We start from the raw sequence: 23,889 nt of genomic DNA on the forward strand, positions 1-23,889 counted from the left end.
TCTATCATGAACAAATGGAAAAGACAATACTTCTTGCATACTCTCTCTACATCTAATCATTATCTTTAACAATAGGTTTAGGTTATACTATGCTTGAGACACTGACAAAGAATAGAAGAATAGAAACAAGGTTATTGGAATTTAGGCGAGCTCTTTGGCACAGGACTTACTGTATTTTAACATAACGCGACGAATGAAATTTTACGAAACTATGAAAAGGTAGTTAGATGGTAGTTGGAATGTTTTGGAACTTTACGAATTGAAAATGCCAACGATAAATATTTTCAGAATGAGTTATAGTAATTAGAAAAAGATGATATGATTTTGATGATACGCTATCGTAATTTTTAACGAAAAGGAAGCATTGTCCGCGATATCGAATGGTTTGACGACGATAGTTCCTTTTCTTACAAGAATAGCGAATATCTCATAATGAAAGTTAATCGCGGAAAAATTAAACGAGAAGAATTATTGATTTTTAGTGACAAGGAAAATGACAATAAGGAAAATTTACGATAAGGAAAATCTTACGATGAGTTTCGCGGATTTTCAACAGCGTGAAGTTCATTATAACTCTCTTTGAGGCTAGAAGATCTCGAGCGGTTAGACGCGGAAAATTATGCTTTGAGCTTTGAGACGTTAAATGGACACGCGATTCTTCCTTTTTATTCTCTTCCTGCAGGAAATCAATTTTGACAGAGAGAAATATGTTTTGAAGCACGAATAGCATAAACGATGGTAAATTCCATAGATTCAAATTAAATATCGAGAAGAAATCAATATTTGTATGAAAATGCGTGAAATTTTTTTTGTAAATCTCCGCTACAGTTTGAGTCTTAGGAATTACATAATTTCGTAGAAATGTTCGTTGTTTGATTACTTTTTCCTACTAAAAAAACGAAATTTATGTTCCATTATCAGTGCTGAAAGTATTTCGGACAACAGTGTGCCTATTATTAGAACCAAGTCTTCGTCTGAACGAAATCTTTTATCGTCATGTCGGAAACTCTGAAGAAGTTGCTTCTTCGAAACCGAATTATACAAGTTCATCGTAGGCATTCACGAAGAAAACGTTTGACAATCGCAAAAGCTTTGGTCATTTCTAATTCAGTTTGTTTGTTTCCTTCGCTCTTCCTATAGATGTTCTTCGCTATTAGGGTGACGCGAAGTATCATCGCCACTGCATGCCGATAAAAAGCAGGAGAAGGCAATACTTATTGGACAAATTCGTTGAAGACTGCTACGTTTAAATAACACGGTCGTAACCAATATCGCGAACATAGAAATGAAAAGTCGTAATGGAAAGTGTGTGGAGGAAGTGAAGGAACTTTCGACTCTCGTACGACTGTCGTGTTTGTAAAGCAAAGTTTTACAGAGTATACATCGTGGCGTCAGCGTGGCTAAATGGCTGCGATTTCTCCGAAGTTGAAGGAACGCGTGTAGGGGTAGAATATATGAAAGCGCGTGAGAAATAAAACGTGTTGTATTAGAACATGGCACATCGTATTCTAAAACAGATTTTCAAATATTTTATTTATCAGTAATCCTGTTATCGTTGTAACTGAACCAAAAAATCCTTTGCATTCTATAGTTCTATAAAATGATAAATTGCTCGAAGCAATTAGAAGATCGTTTTGGCTGTCTCTTTGATTCTTATATTTACTTCTTACGCCCGTACATCTTTTTTAATTACCATTTTTAGATCGTCATACTATCGAGCCTATCGAACTTGTCCATTTCTGATCACGGTAGATCCATTCATAGATGAGATCCTTTAATTCTGTTTCTTATCTTCGTCCTTTGCGTAGAATTGCCTTCGAATCTTGCTACTTCCCGGTTTCGAGCTGTACGCCACTACGATGATCGTAGCGTAGCTCGCATGCGGGTGCATGTGCCGGTGGATGGTAACGCTTGCGCAGTGACGGCGCGTCGCCAGACAGCTCGCCGCTACGGGTGCATCTCGCGGCAGTTCACAGTCGTCTTCTAAAGCAAGCTCATTAGTCGCTCAGCATTCGGCCGGGACACCTTTCCGTGGATCACGCTACACACGTTCGAACATCTCGTGTCCCGTTCTACTCGACATTCCACCTTTATCTCCTCCGTAAAAACTTCTCCCTCCATCCATCTTTCTCTTATCTCACCTTCCGTTCCTAATCAGAGGCTATCGATCAACTACCAGAACAAAGTTTTCATCGAACAAGTTAAGAAACAAACATCTCCCGCCGCGCTCGATATCGCACAGTCTTTCCGCGAGGGGATGCAACGAAGCTCGATAGGCTCTCGTACACGTGCTAGTTGACCGTCTCTTACTTCTTCCACCAAAATATTTTTAAATACTCGCGATTTATCGTCCCCGCTCGTTTTCTTCGGTTATGACATCCGTCCGATTCCAGTGAATCTCTTGGAACAGTCTGCGAGTCTTCTATCCAACGACGTCTCGATGATCGAGTGTCGCATAGCATCGATATTCTTCGAACGGATAAGTCGGACGTAAGGAAACACCAACCACGGTATCGTGAAAATCGATCGAAAGAGGACGATACAGAGGAAAGGGAAGCGCAGATCCAGATACACGGATCGATCAGGTGAACGGGGTGTACGTAATCGAGGGTGAAGGCGGAACTCGGGCGAGCCGAGGTCGTCGACACCGCGACGCGACGTCGACGGTGCAGAATATCAAGGGAAATATAACGAACACGGTATCGAGAGAACGCAACTCGGCCGATGGTCGAAACAACGTCGACTCAACGGTTCACGATCAAGTTACCCATGCTGCAACCACCGTCTCCTCTCTTGGAGATGGCATCGCTACGTCTGCCGGACTCCGAGGAGTTTGACGTTGATACGCGTCGTAGAAGTAACAATGGAAACGTCCCGCCTACCACCGTTTCGGCCATTCCACAGACCACGGGTACCCTCTTGCAGATGAGGAACGATCTTGGCGATTATCTCAATAACTTGATCGCGGAGGCTATCACGACCAATCCGAGGACATCGATGGAGGAGCAGGGTGGACTTTTGAACGCTAGCAAGACGGCGAACCTCTCGACCGCTGAACAAATTCCCGATCGGCTGTATAGGCACAGCATGGCCATGTCGGCGGTTTACTGTGTCGCTTACGTTCTGGTCTTTGTCGTCGGTCTGATCGGGAACAGTTTCGTTATAGCCGTGGTGTATCGGTCACCGCGGATGCGGACTGTAACGAATTTCTTCATCGTCAATCTCGCGGTCGCCGATGTCCTCGTCATAGTCTTCTGCCTACCTGCTACCCTGATGAGCAACATCTTTGTCCGTGAGTACCAGAATGTTACAGTATTCATTTACATTGCAATGTCGTTCTGTTGCTTTATATTTGAGAAGAAGATTTTAAAATTATTAGATCGAGAATTCAAAGTTTACGTAGAACGATTCGCGAGCGCGAAGAAATATTTTATAGGGAAGGGCTGTTTGGTATAGATCTTTTGAGTTGTGAGAGCTTAATTATATTGGACTGATAAAATCGCTGGCTTTCCAAGGGCGTTTAAAATCTATTCTATACATAGGATTATTAATATCGAGAAATCCGAAATATACAGAAGAATCTCAGTTATTAGAACACCGATTAAGGAAGCGATCGATTATCGAAACATCGATTAATGGAGAATTCGATGGTCACACGCGAGAAACATAAAAATAGAAGAATAGAAACTGAGAAAAGTTCTTACATACCTACCCGAAATCTGTTAATATTCATAAAACATGTAAATTTATTTGATTATCGTATATCACGATTGGTTCGAATAATTAAGGTTCCACGTTAATACAAAAGCTCGAAATTATTCGTCTAATCGATTAGGATCTCCAATCAAAAGATTCTATACCAATATTCTTGCTAATCCACTTGACGCCACCACTCGAATCTCGAAAAATCGACCAATCGCAACTTCTTATCTATTATAACACAAAATTTTCTCCATAAATATTATTCGGTACTACTTACAAATCACCATCCACTACTCTCTTAAACGATAAACGGTAAATCGTAAACGTAAAAGCGGATTCTTGTTACATTTACGATTCTTTGTACGATCGCGTACACACGAATCTAATACGGGCAACGATATCGTATAACGAACGAATAAACTCTGCTACCGATCTCGAGTATTGATCATGCGTGATTGAGCGAAGCGGTGGGAGAGAAAACGTAAAAATTGGATCGAAGGCGATTAAAGGGGAGGCAAGGTGCGATTCGTTCGGCGTCGATTTGTCGTTGCAGGGGTCTCCACTCTCTGGATCGAGCTCGTGGGGGTCACGGGGGTGGAAGCGTGCTCGGCGAGGTTCCCTTGCCAGTACGGAATCGATCCCTCCGTGATCCTCTCGAGCGGGCCATGTTCACGCTCGATGCACCGAGCGTATCGCGATTCTGATTTCACACAAGGGCCGACAGCTTCATCTCGAGTAACTGCGAATAAATTATTCTATAATGGAATCGTGTGAAACTTACCCCTTCCATAGCTCGAAGAAAAGCTCGTGAATTCTTTTCAATTTCCCATGCGCTTCATCCTGATCCCCACCGGGTTTATTTTCGAAAGAAAGTTTAATCTTTCGCAGGCTTGTGCTCGCGGAGACGATGGATTCAGCGATCTATTTATCGCACTTTTGCGTGAAATATACTTTTAACGATTCAGTAATTTAATGCAACGTTTTGTTCGATTTGCGTACAAAACGTTTCAACCATTTTGCATTCAAATCGTTATAGTGAAAATATAACATAGGGACTCTGTCGAGCTGTTTGTGTATGAACGCGGCAGAAAGCCAAATCTTTTCAATTTCTTGCTCGCTGGATCACGATCATTGCCAAATTTATGTCCAAGAAAGGCTTAATTCCTCTGTAGACTTGTACTCTCGCGCTTCATCGATTTAACGACGATTAATTAAACGGTCAGTTAATGCCGATTCGAAGGAAGGGATAGCGAGCAGTAAATATAATTTCGTCGAGGGTAGATCGTCCGATTAATTAGAGATTGTTACGTGAGTGTATCCTATGTAACGTCCATCTAATTACGGTTGTTTAAACCGGATCGAAGGGCGAGCATAGATGTAAAGGGGTCGTCTCTACGATTCTGCGCGTCTTCGAAGGTATGTGTCGCGAATGCGAAGCAGGAACGCGCGCGGATAAAATGTTCCAGCGAGATTTACCAAGATCCACCGAGGGATCCTTCGCATTGATCGTTTGTTTTCACCGAGCGGGGACCGTTACTGCCTTGTATCCACTTTATTATCCACGTTAGGGCCGTAATGCTGTCGCTGGCGGCGTTAAAGGTTATTGAAACCTAATGAGATCATCGCCGTTTCCCGTTTTAGCGGACTATATCTTATTCTGAATCGAAGTATTTGCTACCGATAATTCCTTCCTCATCAGATGTTTGTTTTATCGTCATGTTTACCTCCGCTTCCTTGTGTTTGAGTATTATACCTTTTATCAATAGAAAATATCCTGCAACAAATATTATGCAGAAGATATGCTCTTTCGATCGTAACGATTAAAACGTACCAGAGGATCGGTCGTGCCTTTGCATCGTTCGATCGATCGTATTTTTCCATCGTCAGGTGGAATTAATAGTTTTTTTACTTCCGTATGAGCAAGGAATTTCTATATTCCTTAGCGATTCTACTTCCTTCCGAATCAAATAATTCGTTTTTCGTTCAGTAGCTTTTCAGCGAGTAAATTGGCAGAAAAGAGTTCCGTTCGAGGGACGACGATCGGTTCATCTGGTCTCGAATCACAAAGGTCGCGATAATTGCGATAGAGACGGTATTCGGCCGTGAGCCTCCAGAGCAGCCAATTGTCAGCGTGTCGCATTGTCGCACGACTAACGACGTCATTAGCACGCACTCGCGCGGCCAACATGCCTCGCTAGTTCGTTTTCTCCGAGGAATTCAAGTGTTTCCTACGGAGTATCCGACTTGTTCACCGTGTAAACTATTTGCACTACAATTCCTGGATTTTATCTAGTAAACTCATCTTTTGTCGTCGTTTTGTGATATCGAAATTATTTACAATTTTCGATCAGTCCTTATCCTACAAATAATTGTAATCTAATTATAAATTCACCATCCACTAAATAAGATTCAAAAATGGAAATCCATTGAGATATATATTATCGATTGAATTTACTGAACCCAATTTTCTAGATAACCAATCCCTCTAAGCGCTTATTTAATAATTTAAACGTTTAGTCGGACAAATGTGTGACAGATTTCCTTATCCGTTATACAAGTACACACCAACAGCTTCGGTGCAACATTTAACATGCAACTTTAAACATAGTTATTTACTTGGGCAATATAAAATTATATGGTTCTTTCTTCGCGCTGTAAAATGCAAAATGAGTTAAGTCATCGATTTTACTTGACGTTCGAGTTCAAGGCGATACGTCGCTTCTAACTTCTCGAACATAGATTTAATCCAAGAATTTTCATTCCAGCTTTTATCAGAGGAAAGTACTTTTAAACTTTATTCAATTTTTCCCCTTATCCCCTTCTTGGATCGAACGCGACATTTGCAACGTTAAACTTTGAAAATCCAGTGAAAACTGATCTACGATGTGGATATTAGGATACCAATGTCAAGAGTTACAAGTTTAAATGACCAAACAAATATTTTTTTTAAATTCGATAAAACGTCCGAGAAAATATATCATAGACGCAAACTTGGTCAGTCATCGATCGCCTTATACACCGTTTGCTCGATTTTATTTATACTATTTAAAGTAGAACATCGTTGTTGCCAGTCTTGTTCATGTAAAATCCTTCTCATTTTACATAGGAATTTAATGTTCGATTAAAAAGTAAAAAACAGAGCAGTTAATCGTTAAATAATTGTTTCAAAACTTGTATGACATTGCGAGGTTGATAAGTATCGATTAAGTACCAGAAGAGGAAGCTGCACCGTTTGATCAGAGGGTACCATTTCCTTCCGAAAATATCGTCTACACGAAATGAGTGAATTCTTCTAGATCCCTTTGTTTACTCTCCTAAAAGAAACCTAGAGACTATAACGAAATTGAACTCGTGTTCGAGGTGGTGCTTTTGCCACGGGGGTGGTAAAGAGCTTTCTCTTTCTCCCTTGTGAAATGATTGCTCCATGGCAGGAAGAAGTTTCGTCCCCGTAGGATGATTTTCGTGCTGGAAATTGTCCGCGCTGTTTCTCCTGCATCTTTGCTCTGTAATTTATTGTCGGGGACTGTGGTCCGGATGGTGTTTATTTAGTAAAAATGTTTGTCGATTTCAGTGTGCGTGATATAAGAGATTAGGGTAAGAGTTAGTAAGTTCGACTTACGAACACAAATATGTATTACTTATAATTCTTCCCAGCCACTCAACTAGACTTGTCAAGTAGGCTTCGTAAACATCCTATAAATTTGCGGATTTTTATGCAAATACATATTCTTCACATTACATATGTTTTCCATATCTTACATAAACGACGTCGATTCAGCTGTTCGAATATCATTGCTAAATATCGAAGATGATTGCTGTAAGAAATTGAATTCTCCGAAACCATGAAGCACATATTCGATTCTTTTAGCAAACCGATAAGAGAGAAATTTAATCGTATTCTGAAGGAAGCTCTCGATTGCAATATGATATCGAAAATTTCAGAATTTTCGTATAGTAGAACCATACGAGGACTAGAAGAAACCCCAATTACATCTTGCGACATTAAACAATCTATTTCTGCTCCTAAATTAGACAAATGATACCGATTTACTAGCCTTGAAAAAACTACTGTTACTTATTGTAACGGAAATTATAATAATTAAATGTAGATAATAATGTGATTTATATTCCGTAATTTATATGTATGTATGGTGTGTATGTATTTTACGTAATTTGCCATATATCCTACACGATATGACATATTTCCTGTGTATTTGAATATTTGAATATTTTTACGCGTTTTAGCTGCATAAAAATCCGCAGTCTACCCATAAAAAACAGACGTACCAAGTTTTCATCATTCAAGTCAAGAGTGGCAATAAAAGTGAGCTCGTTTAATTCAGCACGATCGTCGGAAAACAGTCGTTTTTTGAAACGTTCTTCAAACACCCGAAAGAAGGTAGCTGGAACTTCTAGTAACTGGTTTCGAAAGCTCGCATTGCCGAAATGGTGCGCGAAACGCAATTTCAAAGGTCGAGCTTGTAGTTGGCGGTTTAGAAAACAATGCAAATCCGCGGAAGCTCGTTATAATTACGTTGTAACCGTGATTCGAAAGCGGCTCTTAACATTAGAGGTTAAATGGGAAACGAGACGGCTGGATGTAATCGCGTACGATTACGTTAATAGCGATATCGGTCAACTGTTGCCTTTGACTGGTAATCGGTGCATAATAACGCGACGAATCTCGTCTATGAAACGGGCAAGTTCTCGTTGAGTGACGAATTTCCGCGGTTGGTCGGAACGATTATTTGCAAGGAAGATACTGTAAGGTACGGAAAATAAGATGCAATCGTCGAGTATTTATGGTCACTTTAAGTAAAAAATTATTGAATACGCAGATGATACGTGTATCTTGCTGTTTAATATTAAAACTATTGATTCGTCAATATTATGTCAATTCCTAAATGTCGATAAAGATTTTCCACGCAGAAACGGCCATAATTTTAGCATCTGCCTAATAAAATCGATATGCTATAACAGACTAACATCATTCGCATGCATCGTTTTATTAAAATACTGCGAAGGTATCTTGCTTGGAGTATGCGGCTCAAAAGTATTTCAATATCTCCCGTCCTTCAACATTACAGTATTTGCCAAACACATAACCGGAGACGAACTCTCATCGCGGATATCTCTAAAGATCCCAATCCAAGGACGCTCATCGTGGTCTAGAAATTTCGTTTCATAGAACCAAAATAACGATGGAGGCAAGAAATTGAAATATTGGGGATGTTCGAACGATATTTCGAGAAATCTGTAAACACGAATCGATAGAGCCGAACCATAAATAGAACAGACGCGAATAAATTCTTCTTTTTTTTTTCTAAATCAATCGCCGAGATTTTTTAATTTTAGTAGAAAAGATTTTTTCGGATTTGCATGAAATTTAAAATGTGTTTTCGATCAACTCGGAAATAGCAAATTAAAGCAACATATTGGAACATTTTTGGAAAAAAGAACTTTGGCAACATTTTCGTTAATTCATGACCAGCGGTTCAATTAATGTGGCTGTTCGCTTCAAAAGACCCTCTGAACTCTGAACACACATACATTAACGCATCGGGAATGCCAATGCACGGCTAAGCGGTCCCGAACGGCGAAATCAGCCGCGCCGTGTTCCGATGATCGACTCTGTGCGCAGGTAATTCGATTTGCCGTGTCGTTAGTCTAGAATCCCGAGACCGCTGCCAATTTCCATTTCAAAGCGAACACTAGTGTGCCCGTGTACCTGCATACCTACATACGTATATTCAGCCGGAGCCGTGGAAAATGCGGACGCGCCGTTTTCGAGGCTGAACGATCACGCCGTCCATCGAGACGGATAACTCGTAAAATCGCTTCTCACGCTATCCTTTTCTTTGGTCTTCGCACGTTCTGCCTCTACAAATGATAAAATAATCGGTAATTCTGTTGTTTTACTCATATCAATTTTATATCTTTATTTTAATCTTGTTACATGGTATTTATCTTTGGATTTTTTAGTAGTATTCGGTTTAAACAACTAGGTATATAATATTTTAATAGACGATCTCGTTTATCTTCGTGAATTCGTTAAGAGGACTTTATCGGGAATTTCAACGACTTCCTTTCACCGAATGTTGCGTGACTTAACACGCAATTCCGCAAAAAATATGTAGATTTGTACGATAAATATTTCTGTGGAGACAAATACTGTATGAAAATTATTTGTTAACATATAGTATCGTAGATAATGAAAATTGGATTCGCTCGTGTTAAAAATTGATCGATAGATAGATAAAAATTGAAGAGCGTCGAATCGAAAAGTAGCACTTGTCTAGATCATGACCTTCTCTTTTGTTCGATTCAGGGCAATGCTCGAGTACAAGTATTATCTTATTTCGATAGCTTAATCGTTCACGCCTCGAAAAATCAAACAAAGAGTCAACCCAATTAAGTAGCTGCACGAACGTGAGACTATCACCATCACCTACGTATGATTTATCTTCGTTAGAATCAATTATAATCGATTGAACCACATCGTACGATGTAAGATTCGTGTCAAATGCCAAGGAATTCAAGAAAGACGATTTAGGTTAGCTATGTTTGGTCAATTTTTCCTAGTTTTAGTTTCTATTCGTAGTTTATTTATAATTATGGTTTGTTTAGGCTCCGTACTAGCATCTTGCGATCTACGTTTCATTTACACACCATTGCCAAATACTACTATTTATTTATAGATATTTTAATTTTCCTATTAATTTGCATTATTTTTTGTCAAAAAATGTTCTAATTATATTTATCAAATTCGCGTAAACAAAATTTTACAGATATTTTCATTCACTGACGCGTATTTGTAAACTAAATCTTGATTTAGTTTGGTCGGAAAGGAATTGGCGAGAAACGGCAAAACTAATTGAAAGCAAAACTGTTGTTTATTAATTAAAGTCACTTTTATGGACCATTATCGCTTATCTTCCGGTCTTACCGGTAGGAAGTTCAAATAGAAATGTCGGATATCTACGAGATTATCCGTAAACCCTGGATTGTATTTAAATATCGTCTTCCTAATCGAGAATCTAAACATTCCACTGTGAGATTTCTATCTATAATTGATCTACCGGGTAACGATGAACTTTTCCGATTTAGGCGGAAAAAAAGGAGCTGTAGTAGGAGGTAAAGAATTGGAACGTTCATAGTAGAGGATCGCAGTAGGACGTTCTTCTAACGCGTTATACCATCTACCCTACGAAGGAAAAAGAAAAGATAAAAGAAGGTAATAAATTTTTCTCTTCGTAACTTATCGATTTAACAATAACGAGTAACGAAGTTCCAACAGTGAGTAGTGTTTTAATAAAAACCCGACGAAATCGAAACATTAAGGCTAGCTGCAAATGTTCTTCGGAAACGTTCCTCCATCGTGACGACTCTTTCGGAGTTACAAATTGTTTTGATAAAATGCAGTGGATAAAATTTCCCCGGAAATCGATTTGATCGTTAATCAAGGCCGATTTTTGTAGCTCTATAGAGGAGGACGGTCCTCCCTTGAGCAATCACGCGTGCTTCTGTGAATATTCTTAAACTTTGCCTTAGTTGACCACCGCGTAAATCACAAAAACCGAAAATTCTGTCACGAACGCTCGAACGCATAGGCATCTTGCCTATTCCTATTTAAATACATTTTAGTTGGCTATTATTTTTTCATAGTTTTCGAATTTACACGCCGCTAATATAATTTTTCAAGCAGAGCATATAAAGATATTCCGCGATAATCCAGTCTCCGATTATTCACGATTAGAAGAAAAAAAGATTTTGGTCTTTGATCATCCCGTCTTTCTTCTGTCTGTGATTTTTCATTAATCTTGCTCGACTATAGAGGATTCACCGGCTCTTTCGAGCAACTGTTACAAGTAGAGGAACTTCCTTGTTTCGTCTGTCAAACGATGTTTCCCATTTCGAGAAATATTCTTTCGAGCCCAACTCCGCTCGTTTCCGGGGCTAAAGGGGAACAAAAACGACGAGAAGGAGAGAAGAGGGAAAGGAAAAGAAGCAAAAGAACGAGTCAGATTAATCGTTACGATCGATGCACCGATAATTAGGTCGTGCATTTGGCTAAACGCGGACAAGCCGAGAGAAATGGAGCTGCGAATGATTATGCGATGGGTGCTCTGGCAACAGGATTGCATAGGGATATATGTATAAGGTGTTCAAGTTTTAACCGATTAATTAAAAATAATTGACATGCCTTTGATCGTTTCTCGAGCGATAGATGTATAAAATCACGATATTTTAATTTTGAAAATATATAATCGCAACATAGAAGAGGGAAAACACGAGCAATACGAATAAATTTTAATCACGTAGATCGAGATTAACAGTAAAATGCATCGACCGTAAAGGAAATAAATTTATCTAGTTACTGTGAAAATAATTAAAGAAATAATATTTTTACTCTCTTGTTGCGTCGCAAGAAACAAAGGCATTTATTTAGCTATTTATATTTAAGAAATCAGAATTTTCATTGATGGTTCCGTGCCACGGAACCAGTTTGTTAGACTGCGACTTTCTAACTCTACTTTGCACGTTCTACGAAAGTGCTTTATGAATTTATGGCCCGTGGAACCATTTGTAAGATGCATGTGAAATTTTCGTGCGTGCCATCCGAGATAATAGTTCAGAGTGATTTATTACACGGGTGTATAACTTCAACAAATAATATATCGTGCCTCTTATTTATTTCCAACTACAACTAGTGACACGTACTAAATACGATGAATGTTTTATTTGAAAAAGGCGGTGTTTCAAAAACGAGCCTGTATATGCATACACGTGTATATCTTAATATTACACGACGCGTAAAATAACTAAATGAAGAAGGGTGGAAAGAACAGAGCGTGGGGTGGAGAGCTCGTACAGCCGCGGTCGTGCACGGCAGACTGCAAGCCATGGGTCGTAGATAGCGGGACGCCACCCGAGTTCAACGTGTATACATACGCCCCCGCACACGCAGACAGGGGTGGGTGTATCGAGTGCGCTGGCTGCACGGGGTGAACGTCCCGAGGTGACCGCGTCCCTGCACCCGCCAACCTGCGCTACTTCTCAGAGTCTCCTTCGGAAATTGGGGCTCGGTTCCACTATGCCACTCTCCCGTGCTTCCTTCGCACTAGTTACTCACCAGTTACTTTCAATATGATAGAACGTTGATTGTCTCAATTTTACTGCACTTTAAATCATTCGGAATTTGTTTGGAATTATCCAATGGCACAGGAAATTCTTATCGATAACTACTTATATTTCTCTATTACTTAATTTACATCGTTTCTTGTTTTTCCGAACGATGGATAACTGACTTATTCGCTGTTTATCATCGGCGCTGTATCGTACGTTTAATTTCACTTACGTGTATTGCTTCCAAGAGGTTGAAGTTGATATTTAAGATTTTTAATAGTTGACGCGTCTGTGTGATTTTTTATTCAAACACGAGATCGCAGAGGGCAATTGATTTTAGCAATCTTTTGACATTTTACGATGCGATATTTGGCGAAACTTTGTTCAAAGTTGTAACTGCTCTCATTACTACAACGAAGCGAAGGTTAATTGAATACAGAAATTTCGAAAAGTAATATCATAAGTTATCCGAAAGGTAGAGATTATCTACGTAGCGTCGTTTCGCAAAATTTACAGAAATAGGGCAATATATTAAAATATCGCTCATGGAACAACTAAATACCATCTGAATGTCAAGTACTCGTGTTACGATCTTATCACGCTTTCATGAAAATTCAAGGAGTTCGCCTTGAATTAACGAACAAATCTTTCTATCCGCGTAATTGATTCTTCTGTGAGATTATTTACGATAATAGCACCCTCTTAGGCATTTCTTTAGCAAGGTACCAGTTTTAAGAACAAAAGGAATTGAAATAATCGATCAGTCTGAACAAATAGTATTAATATCTTTTCTGGGCTAACTGTATTTCTTTTCGTATTACGCATTTCTCTCATTTACTTTCTGTATATCGCGATTCTCACTTCACTTCAAAACTGTTTCGTAAGAACTCTTTAAACCTCCATAATCCGATCTACGATAAAATATACAAAAAGAGACGATGCGAAGTTTATACGAATCTTTGCCAAATTCGTCTTACGTTTTCAAAAGTTGGGCTGTTAAACCGGAAGTGTAGTAGAGACTTGTGACGCGAAGAATATCTGGGTCCTTGTGTCAAAAGTTTCTACATGGAAATAAATCGAAACAAATGCTCGTTGATTTCGCATTTCTCGTGTGATATTCGAAACGAACAGAGAGACTCGTTAGGAAGGGTGACCTCCGTTGTCCGTGACAGCGTTTCTTTAACAAAAGCTGCCTTAAAGAGTCGTCACACGAATTACCAGGCCATTGTTCGCGTCATTCGCGTTGTTCGCAAACGAACCGAGCAATTTCCAATTAACTCGATCCGTACTTTGCTCCTTTCGGTTCTAATGAACATCGTTCGTATCGATAACCCTTAAAAAACTGATTGAAAGCTGATAATTCCGGTGCATCGCCTGTATCTCAACGATGAACAAGAACAAAAAGGGAAAAAGATTAACCAATTTCATTTCGGTGACTTTAATCACCGCTGGACATCGCGATCTTACACAAAAGTTTCTGTGTTTATTGGAAGTCTCTGATTCCACGAAACTAAAGACACAGGAAGGTTTCGTACGGTTTTTGTGTTCCCAGGTTTCTCATTTTCACCCCTTTTCTTTCTCGAGTAATTAATTGATTTTGTTTCGAGCCTGATACATCGTTCGAAGAAAAAGTATTTCAAGTAATTACCACGCTCGTGAATATTCGCAAATTGAAAAGAAAGGCTTTCCACCGGACCATAGTCCGCCCAGTCAAAATTCCGTGATAAATCATCGACCCTGACACATATTATCGCGGTCCGTGCAGGGGAATACGTGGCAGCTCACACGAACGGACACGGTCATGGGTGCATTGGAACAGGTTCGCGACGCACATGCTCCGTGTACACATCTATCACACGTACGTACGTACCTATGTATGCATGTATATACGTACGCATGAAATACGAACAAGCCGAGAGCACGCGTGTGCCGCTCGAACGTGTCTATTCAGTCTGCCTTTGTCATGGCGTTGCTAACCGTCACATGCTCCGTGTACGCTTAATTACACGTTATTACGCTTCACGGAACGTATCGTTCAGTTTTCCCTTGGCTGGATCCAGCAGAGAGCTATGTCACCGTTCGAACGAGCGCTCTGCGTGCAGCAACACTCGCAATAATCCCGATTCCACCGATGAAACTGGCAGTAATGCGTCGAGAATAGGAAGCACATTGCTGTTCCTGGCAGTTCAAGTACGCTGGTTCTACTGCTCGTTGCCCGATATATCTTCGACCTCTGCTACTCGTCGCTTAGCGTTCGCTAATTCGCCAATTCAATTGAAAACGAGCAACTGATTGTCTTTGATCCGGACGAGGAATCTTAGTTAGCGAGTTTAGATTTTCGGTTTGAGTAAAAATAAATGTGCTTTTTACGAGAAATTGGTCGAGTTTAATTTTTGGAAGATTTTCTGAAGGTATAAACGTGATTGGTAGACGTATCGATTGTGTATTAGGTAAAATTAATCTGTAAATATGCAGAATCGAAAATAAAATAAACAAAAGAATAAACAGTGCGATAAAATAAAGATCATTTCTCTTCATATACTTATTCTTTGCATATACATATTACCAACATACGTTGGAAAAATTAAATAAAAACGAATATGCATATATTTCTCTCTATATAGGGTCCAACATAGCTACTTCTGAATACATATTTCACAATGAACAACTCGTTATACGTAACATCGTTGAATTTGTCTCTACATCCTTTTAACCTGAATTTTTAGGAAACCAGTAACTTCGTTAAAAAGGAGCTCAAGACCTTGGAAGCTCAGGGATTACAACTTTAAAGTAATCAAATAAAATTATCTCTCCATTGCTACGTGAAAAGAGATCCGTGTTTTAACTTTGCGAATATTTCAACTATTTTGAAATAAAACGAAGTAAAATATTGTAAAATTTGATCGATGGCGGATTAATCAAACCACGAGTTTCTTTATTTATATTTCTACTAGAAAAATATAAAAACGAGCATTCCTTCCTTTCGTTGTCTCGAATAGTTGCTTTAACGGTAGAACTACCAGAATGGTCAAAATCATCAATTTGTAAATCTTCGTAGAAATTTTGTAAGATCCAATTTTGGGGATAACTTTTCACGAAATATACGAACAAAAGCTTACTCTTCTCCTTGAATTATATAACTTTTCGCATTCCGTCCATTGTGAATGCTTTGGTAAAAACGTTATTCGTCGATAGTTGTAGTGTAAAATTCGGCCATCCGTAATTCTAACGTTCGATTCGATCGTCGACTAAAGAGGAATCGACGCACGAGGGTCTCGAGACGACGAAATGGCGCTGAAATGTTTCTTCAGCTGAAACGCCAGAATCGTATACACAATTGGCATCGTATTGCGTCAATGAACGCGCGTGTGCTCTCGAGTACACGGCCGAATAATTGAAATATCGTTACGGCCACAATAGGCCTTGCTACCCAAGAAAGGTAGACCCATCGACGCTGGCTCTTGTCTTAGACAGAATTATTCTTCTTTATAGCGGAAGGTAAATTCTATAGGAAATTATTATATATATGGACTGCAATAATTTGTGACAAAATTTTACCACTGAAAAATTTGAAAAGCCTATTTGAGAAATTGTATCTATTACTAATAAATCGAGTAATTTTCTTCGAACTTGACACAGCGCGTGTTCTTGGACGCGCTGCAAGTTTTTAAACTCTTTTCACTCGGCTCTGTCTCTAGAGATCGAAATTTATAATGTGGCTCCAAAGTTTTCCTCGTCGCATACTGATTACTTTTACGAAGATTTACTATTACGTGTACGCATCTTATCTGACTACACACTTGTGTATACATGATTTTTTCCGCAGATTTTAAAATTCTTTCTACACGGAATAATTCAATTGCACTTTCAAGAGCTCTATAACGGTATATCCATATATTTAATAATCTGAAATTTTTTAGAATCAAAGAACGTTTATTTAACGAAAAAAGTTACAAAGTACGATAAAACTTGGGTTATCTCAGCTAAGCGGGCGAAATTGGGATTCGAATAAAGGAATTCTCGAATTATAGAACTTCGTGTTCGTCTTCGTATATCTATACAAGAACATAAATATTAATAGTAGCAGCCACGAATAATGAAATTCGATATGATTCAATTAAGGATTTATGTGTTCCAAATCTTTTTAGCAGCTGAAGTTTCGTGCCTTGTACCATCACAGCCTTATTTTTGAAGCCTCCAATGCTTCAAAATATGAACAATCTCATCGTTATATTCATGTTCTAACTCGTTATTGAAAACACAGATAACACCAATATTATAATCAATCAAAGAAGTCACATTGAAACCGTCCCATCATATCGGCGTTAGCATAATCATCGCATCCTGTTACGTACTCGCAATTACCGCATCCTGGTATATTTATCTTATATCTGTCCCAATATTACCTTCGACTTCTTCCTGTATAGTATCTTTGCTCAACGTCCATCCAAGCATGTGTCACCATGTAACAGCTCACGAAGATGCTTTAGCTTTTAGCTTTTCACCAGTAGTATCCTTTATCGCAAAAAAATTTGTTGTAGATAATTGTACTATTTATATGCAAAACGCACTGAAATAACGAAACATCTAGATAATAAAGAATTCGCACGACGAGGGCTCGACTGGTTTGACAAAATTTATTGGAACAATTAAATCAACGTATCGTTGATTCGTTCGTCTAAATCGCTAATTCGCCAATGTGACATGCCTGTAGATGGCTACAAGAATTGGAAAGTCAAACTTAAATTATAGGTATGCACGATGGCTGCCTCTGCGAATGAATTAATTAATCGGCATCCTTCGCCCTGCCTTCGCTCCGTTTCATTCGAAACAGATTTATCCGGCTTCGAAATGAAAAGCCGAGGCGCTCGATTATCCATACATTATTCGACGCACCGGTGAGGCGCGGTATAATATCTTGGCCGGTTGCCGGCCGCAAAAACCCGGACGGCCGAAGCGGGGTGAGCTCGTGTTGATTTAACCTTGACACGAGTCGCGGCAAAAATCAAGCGCGCCGAGTGGATCGTTAAAAGACAGGCGGTAGATGTGGTAGCCGATGGGGAAGAGGGATTCGAAATGAAATTCAGCGGTGGAACAAAAATTTGTTCGCGGCAGGTGCGCGCCGCGCTGCGCAACGGATCGATCGATTAAATTAATTGTCCCCGTTTGTTTGGAGCGTAGTGGTGGTGGCCGTGTCGTCTGGAACAGCCAGGAAGGTCGGCCGGCTCTCGATGATGCTTCGTCCCGTAGCAGCGTTCTTTGTGCTCGTTTCACGGTGAACGATGGGATTAATAATTCGAGCGGGATAATACGCGGCGTTATACGTACATCGGTGGAAATAGAGAAAGAACAGGCGAGTGAGCGTTGGGTGCGTGCGTGCGCCCTCGCCTCGTAGAATTTCAAGAGTTCCGCGCATCGGTAACCTGACCCGTACCGAGATCCATATAACCTGTGTTTGTGTCAAGGCGAAAGGGGCCAACACTCTCGGCTGACCTACATCGGCCGATCACACTCCTACTCCACGGCTTCCACTCCGTCGGCTGCTATCCACCTGCACCCTTCAACGATCACCCCTAGATTCTAGTTTTTCCCCTTCGTTGTCTGATATTAGCTTCGAAACGCTCCCTTTGCTGTCTGGCTGTATCTTTCTGGATATCATTAGGATGACAGGTTCGATTAATTGGTAAGGCGGGCAACTTCTTTGAAAAGATCGAGATGGTCGGGTCGGAACAGATAATCGAGAAGAACAAAGGGACGTATAAGACGAAAAAGGGATGATTCTGACCGAAGTGTAATTTGCAGAGGGTGTTAGGATCAGAGAAGTGGTGGATGTTCTTGGAAACGTGGAGTGAGGAGAATACAAAGTTCTTTGGGGTCGCTCGACATCCTGAGGTGGCAGCGACAAGTCAAGGACGATTAACGTTCGCTTGATACACCTGTCTTACCATTTCTGGGGTTTTCGTATCTAGGGTAAATTTGACAGATTTTTGGTTGCTTGCAATAAACTTTGTTTTGTTGGTGATGCGCAGTTTATCGGATAAATGGTAATATTAAAGTATAAATTTAATTTATTACAAGAATCATCGGTCAAGATCAATATTTCGTGGTAAACTGGTAACAAAGTAGAACGGTTGTACATTGCAGTGATATCTATTCGTAAAGAATTATAATTTTCCTTCAAAATACCTCCATCAACGGTGTAGAACACATTTTTATCGGAACACGATTAAGTTAATACGGTACCGTTGACTCTCTATAAAAGATTCGTAGGAGGAACTAAAATACATATGCCACCGTGCAAATAATCTACCTGGACGTTAATTTGTTAGACAGAGCAGTATATAGACACACGGTAATCCTCTCAATCATCACGTTCTGCAAACATTACCTTCGTTCCAAGCTACGGAAGCTACGTTATCTTCGTTCCTATCTATCAACAAACATGCAACGGATATTGAAAGAATAATTAGAATTCAAAACTTAAGAGAAAGTACGATTGATTCTAAGAATTTCACAGATATCACGATTTTTCTGAGAATGCTCAGGTTACAAGAATGGAAGTTAACGTGGTAGGGGGTCTGATACAAGGGAAGTAAGAGTTCTGTTTTAACGCAATATATTGAGAAAGAATCGTATTATCGATAAGATGACTGAATAAATTACAACGAAATATATAAATTCGTAAAGAGACACATAAGGGAACGAAAGCTTTGAAATAATTAACCGATTGAAATTCTCCGAGGAGCAATCGAGCTTTCCCCTTGCTCGAAGAGAGAACAATAAGAAACGATTGGAAAATGGTCGTTTAACAAAAGGGATTCGCGTGTTGCGTGCAAAACGAAATTGTAGCCGTTCCGTGGGATATGCACAATGTACAATATGTACAGGGTCGTGCGTTCGACAGACCGACATTCGTGAACACGGGAGTGTTGGCACCGTTTCTACAGGTGTATTAACTGGGTCAGCGTTCCAGTTGTTGGGGGTGGTCGTGGATCGTGGCGGAGGTGGAGTGGTCACCGGGACGAGTTCACCTAAGGGCTGTGTCGTTCCGATGGCCGACGTATATAACGCTTTTCGATCGAACGATCATCTTGAAAGGCATCCGCCGTTATATCAGCCACCGATTTCCAACGGACCTACATAAAGGCCCTCCGTAAACATTGAAATTCTCAAGATAACTTTTGTTCTTGATTCAACCAAATTCGTTCGATTAGAAACATCGCTTCTTCCCTCTCTGTGGCGTTTGTAACTCGCGAATTATGGGAAGCGTTTTTGTTTGATTTTGAGTTTTTTTGCAACGTTAAATCGAAACGTGAAACGCATTTCTTAGAAAATTTTACGATACTTTCGATAATGAACAATTTTCTCGAACACTTTTAGTAATTGCGAAGCGAAGAAGACGCCAAAGTTCGTTTTCACGAATTTAGTAATCTTAGCGTTAAATAACGGAATATATCGTCATAGTATGGTAAAAATTCTTCAGCCGTCAGGAAACTCAGCCATACTGTGCACGATGCAAATATCTTGAAACAGACAGCCGCTCTTTAGCGACGTTACATCGCCGGGAAACGGTGTTTTGCGAGGCTGCAGCATCGAATCCCGGTGAAGCGGACTCTCGTCAGTGTTCGCGTGTAATTAAAGAAAACGACTAGCCGGCAGGTATCTCGAATCTCCGTTAAAGCGGATTAATAGAATTATCCGTGAACAAGAACACGACGGTGAAATTACGACGTATTATTCTCTATCCAGATGACGCTTTGCCAGTGTAGCCGATTGGTTGCACAGCTGTCTTAAGAGATCCTTTCAAGCGGAGCAGAGGAATAGAGAGAAAGAGGGAAGGAGAGGTTCTTGAATCCTGGCAGGTAACCTGCGACGAACCAAGTAAAACTGGTAGACAGAGACATGGCCCAGTTCGGACTTGGCCCGTTCAAGGTTGTGCCTCGCGAAAAGATAATTACGTATTTGGGTCAGACAGGCGGATATCTGCACGGTTTGGCCGTGATACAGATAGTAGGCAGAAGCCGGCATATACACTCCGCATGTATCATTCACCTATTAATCCTGATACCGTGAATATTTTGCCATGATCTTGGAGCGCGCGCCGTCTGCACAAGCCTAGATTCGTAATTAAAATTGAGATTTATACGGAACGTGCTGGAATCAGAGATGCAAATCGGAATGGAGCGATTCCAAGTACGAAAAAAAGTGAATCGAAGATACGGAACAAGATTTCTTTGATACGAATCTCCCTTTCTGTGCAAATTGAACTTGAAAATTAACTTCATACGCGCCTCGGGACAATTTTCTACAACGGATTAGTACTGAAGGAAATGAAAATGATAATAAATCGGTAAAAAATGAAATCAAAGAGATGACGAATCAAAAATTTTAATATTGCAAAATTCAAAATAGGTAACGACCAGCTACGTAACTTTGTGCGTATCCACGGTATTTTCAAGTTCAATTTTTGTCGAAAACAAAGGCGCGTATTAAAAAATTTTATTCAACGCTTTCGAATCATTTTTACACGCGGAATCATTCTACCCTTAGTCGAGTGTCCGTGCGTACGTATGTCGCTTATTCCAGAACCGAAACGCAATGGAAAATCGCAAAAGCGTCGTTGAAGGATTGCACGAATGAGTCGTATGAGAAAATAATAAATAAGGTGGCAACAGTAGTGATGTTAGAACTGTTCGACGCGTCCCTTGCTACACGCAAGCTTGCCAAGTAGTTACGTTAACAAAGGTAGAAAAATTATAGTTGGCAACGGATTCTTCCTTAAAATAAGAGAATGCAAACTCATATTGCAATATTATTACAAATATATATTATTAAGTAATTCTTATGATATTCTAGAACACCGTCTAAGATGCTACTCGATCTTTTTCCCAAGGCATTCGTTCCTCCTTTTCCTTCGTTTTAACAGCTCCTCTATTAAAGTTTAAACGTCGTCTCGCTCGCTGGTAAAAGAACAATTCCATCGAAATTTTTACGAATTAAGTCGTAACAAGAATCTTCATTTCCGCCAGACGAAAACGCGTTATAGAGGCGGTAATTGCAGCCGTTTAGCAGATTCGACTCTTATTTCGAATCACAATGTAATTTCCTCCCGTCAAACCTGCCCCTGTCGTTCGTCGCGCTGGCGTTCAAGGTCGTTCCTTTGAAGATGGCAAAGGAAATCTAGGAAACTCGGAAACGAATTTTCGATGTTCCAACGTTCGGTTGGACAATTTGAAAGCTTTCACAGAAACGCGAGCAGTTACCCTGAGCTCGTGTCTCGGTTGCACCGTTCCAACCGCCATTGTTCGGAAAGAGCGGGAAGCGCGGAGCATTTGGTCAAGGACGCGTATAAATCCGAACGAATCTCCACAGAGAACGCCGCTAATAAACTAAATTTTCAGATTCGCTGACAACAGGTCTATCTATATCGCGTGCTTCTCTCAGGCTATTTGAACGTTACGACAAGTTCTTTGGTTCTCTTCCAGCGCTTTGCGTAGGTAACAGGTAGTTGCGATCGTATCGCTTGAAATTATTTCAAGTACGTGAATACAATTTATAAGAAAATATGTTGGAACCTTGATATACAATTTTTGTAAATGGATCCGTGTTTTCGAGAGGGATGACTGAAAATTTGCAATGTGAAAATCCCTAACAATATTATTTCTTCTATCAGACTGTACGCAAACCCGTAATGCCACAGTTTCAGAGGACAGTGAACGTGTTTACGATATACAGAGAAAGAAATCCATACGTTATCGTCCAAAGTAAACTTGGTCTCGAGCTGTAGCTAGGTCTTTACCCTTTTACACGAACAGTGAAGCACAACACGGCCGATAATCGATCCCCTGAACGTTCCACTTCAATCTCTCTTCGTTTAGCTGGGAAACGTTACGTAACGCGTCGACGATTGCTCTCGACCGGGCCACTTGATCCGCTTATCCATCAACGGGACGAGTCGTGACCAAGTTTCGTTCCGTCTATTAAGAATGTGAGCGGATGAGCTATTATCAGGCAACGGTGTACGACGGAGCGACCAGGAAAAGTCGATGGTCCTCGTTGCAACATTAACAACGTCGCAGTTTAGAAACCGGCAGCCACGAGCTCAGAAAGACGATGGATGGGAGCGTTATTAAAAGAACCCGGCCCGGGACATTTACCCCGATTCAAACAGAGTGGTCCGTCCTACTGTCGCTACCAAGTAATTTGCTAAAGGCAAAGAGCACACCTTCGATCGGTCTACTTCCAGCTAGTTGGCTGTTACGTGAAGCCGTGGTTACGTAACAGACCGATTAGCTTATAGCCGGACAACGAACCGAACTACCCCTTTCGTTGAATCCCCTTTGAAACATAGCCCTGTTATTAACGCTGGTGTTTGTGCTTCGTGTATCGAACGGCCTACGAGAGAGAGAAAGAGAGAGAGAGAGACCTCGATACACACCGATATCGAAAGATCGATGGCATTTCCGTTTTGTGCATCCCTCGAGACTATATAGCTCTTTCTCTACCGCTATCACCACCACCACCACCACCACCACCACCACCTCCATCGACGGTTACCATCGTATCTGTGAAGGCAGTTCGTGCTTCGAAGAGGGTAGAGGCCAGTGGGACACACACCACACCTGTACAGCACCGGTATTCAGGTCATGCATCTCGGCCACTTAGACTAGGTCACTACCTCCCTCGTTCGTCCCGACTCATCCCCCTACACTTCTCCCTCTACCCCTCTCTACGCCCTCAACCTCTCTGTTATTCTCCTCTACTTTTTCTCTTTTTCCCTTGAAAATATCGTCGTTTTTTACTTCGTTTCTTCGTCTTCCTCCTTATTCGATAACCGGCGAACAAAGGGAGGCTTGCTCGTCAAGAGCAACGATTGCCATCGATTCTGGGTCGCGGTTAAACTCTCTAACGATGAACGATGCGTGTGTGCGCGTTCTTTCGAACGTGTCGACTAGCACCAGCGAAAAGAACATCCAGACTTTCAAACCGACGATAAACGTTGAATAAAATTTCTTGGAAGAATTCTTTATGCTATTTTGGTGTGTCGAAACAAAGGGAAGA

At 40.4% G+C, this 23,889-nt stretch overlaps 1 protein-coding gene across 1 annotated transcript in view; it reads left to right on the forward strand.

Annotated features, from left to right (window-relative positions):
- Positions 1 to 1,988: 1,988 nt before the first annotated feature.
- Positions 1,989 to 23,889, forward strand: part of LOC122575667 (neuropeptide SIFamide receptor-like) — a 58,218-nt gene continuing 36,317 nt past the window's right edge. Inside the window, exon 1 of the mRNA XM_043744968.1 lies at positions 1,989 to 3,292. Within this exon, the coding sequence (XP_043600903.1) occupies positions 2,725 to 3,292 (568 nt within the window). The 5' untranslated portion in view covers positions 1,989 to 2,724. The remainder of the gene's footprint in view (positions 3,293 to 23,889) is intronic.

The sequence above is a fragment of the Bombus pyrosoma genome, linkage group LG15, assembly GCF_014825855.1.
Source record: "Bombus pyrosoma isolate SC7728 linkage group LG15, ASM1482585v1, whole genome shotgun sequence".
NCBI lineage: Eukaryota > Metazoa > Arthropoda > Insecta > Hymenoptera > Apidae > Bombus > Bombus pyrosoma.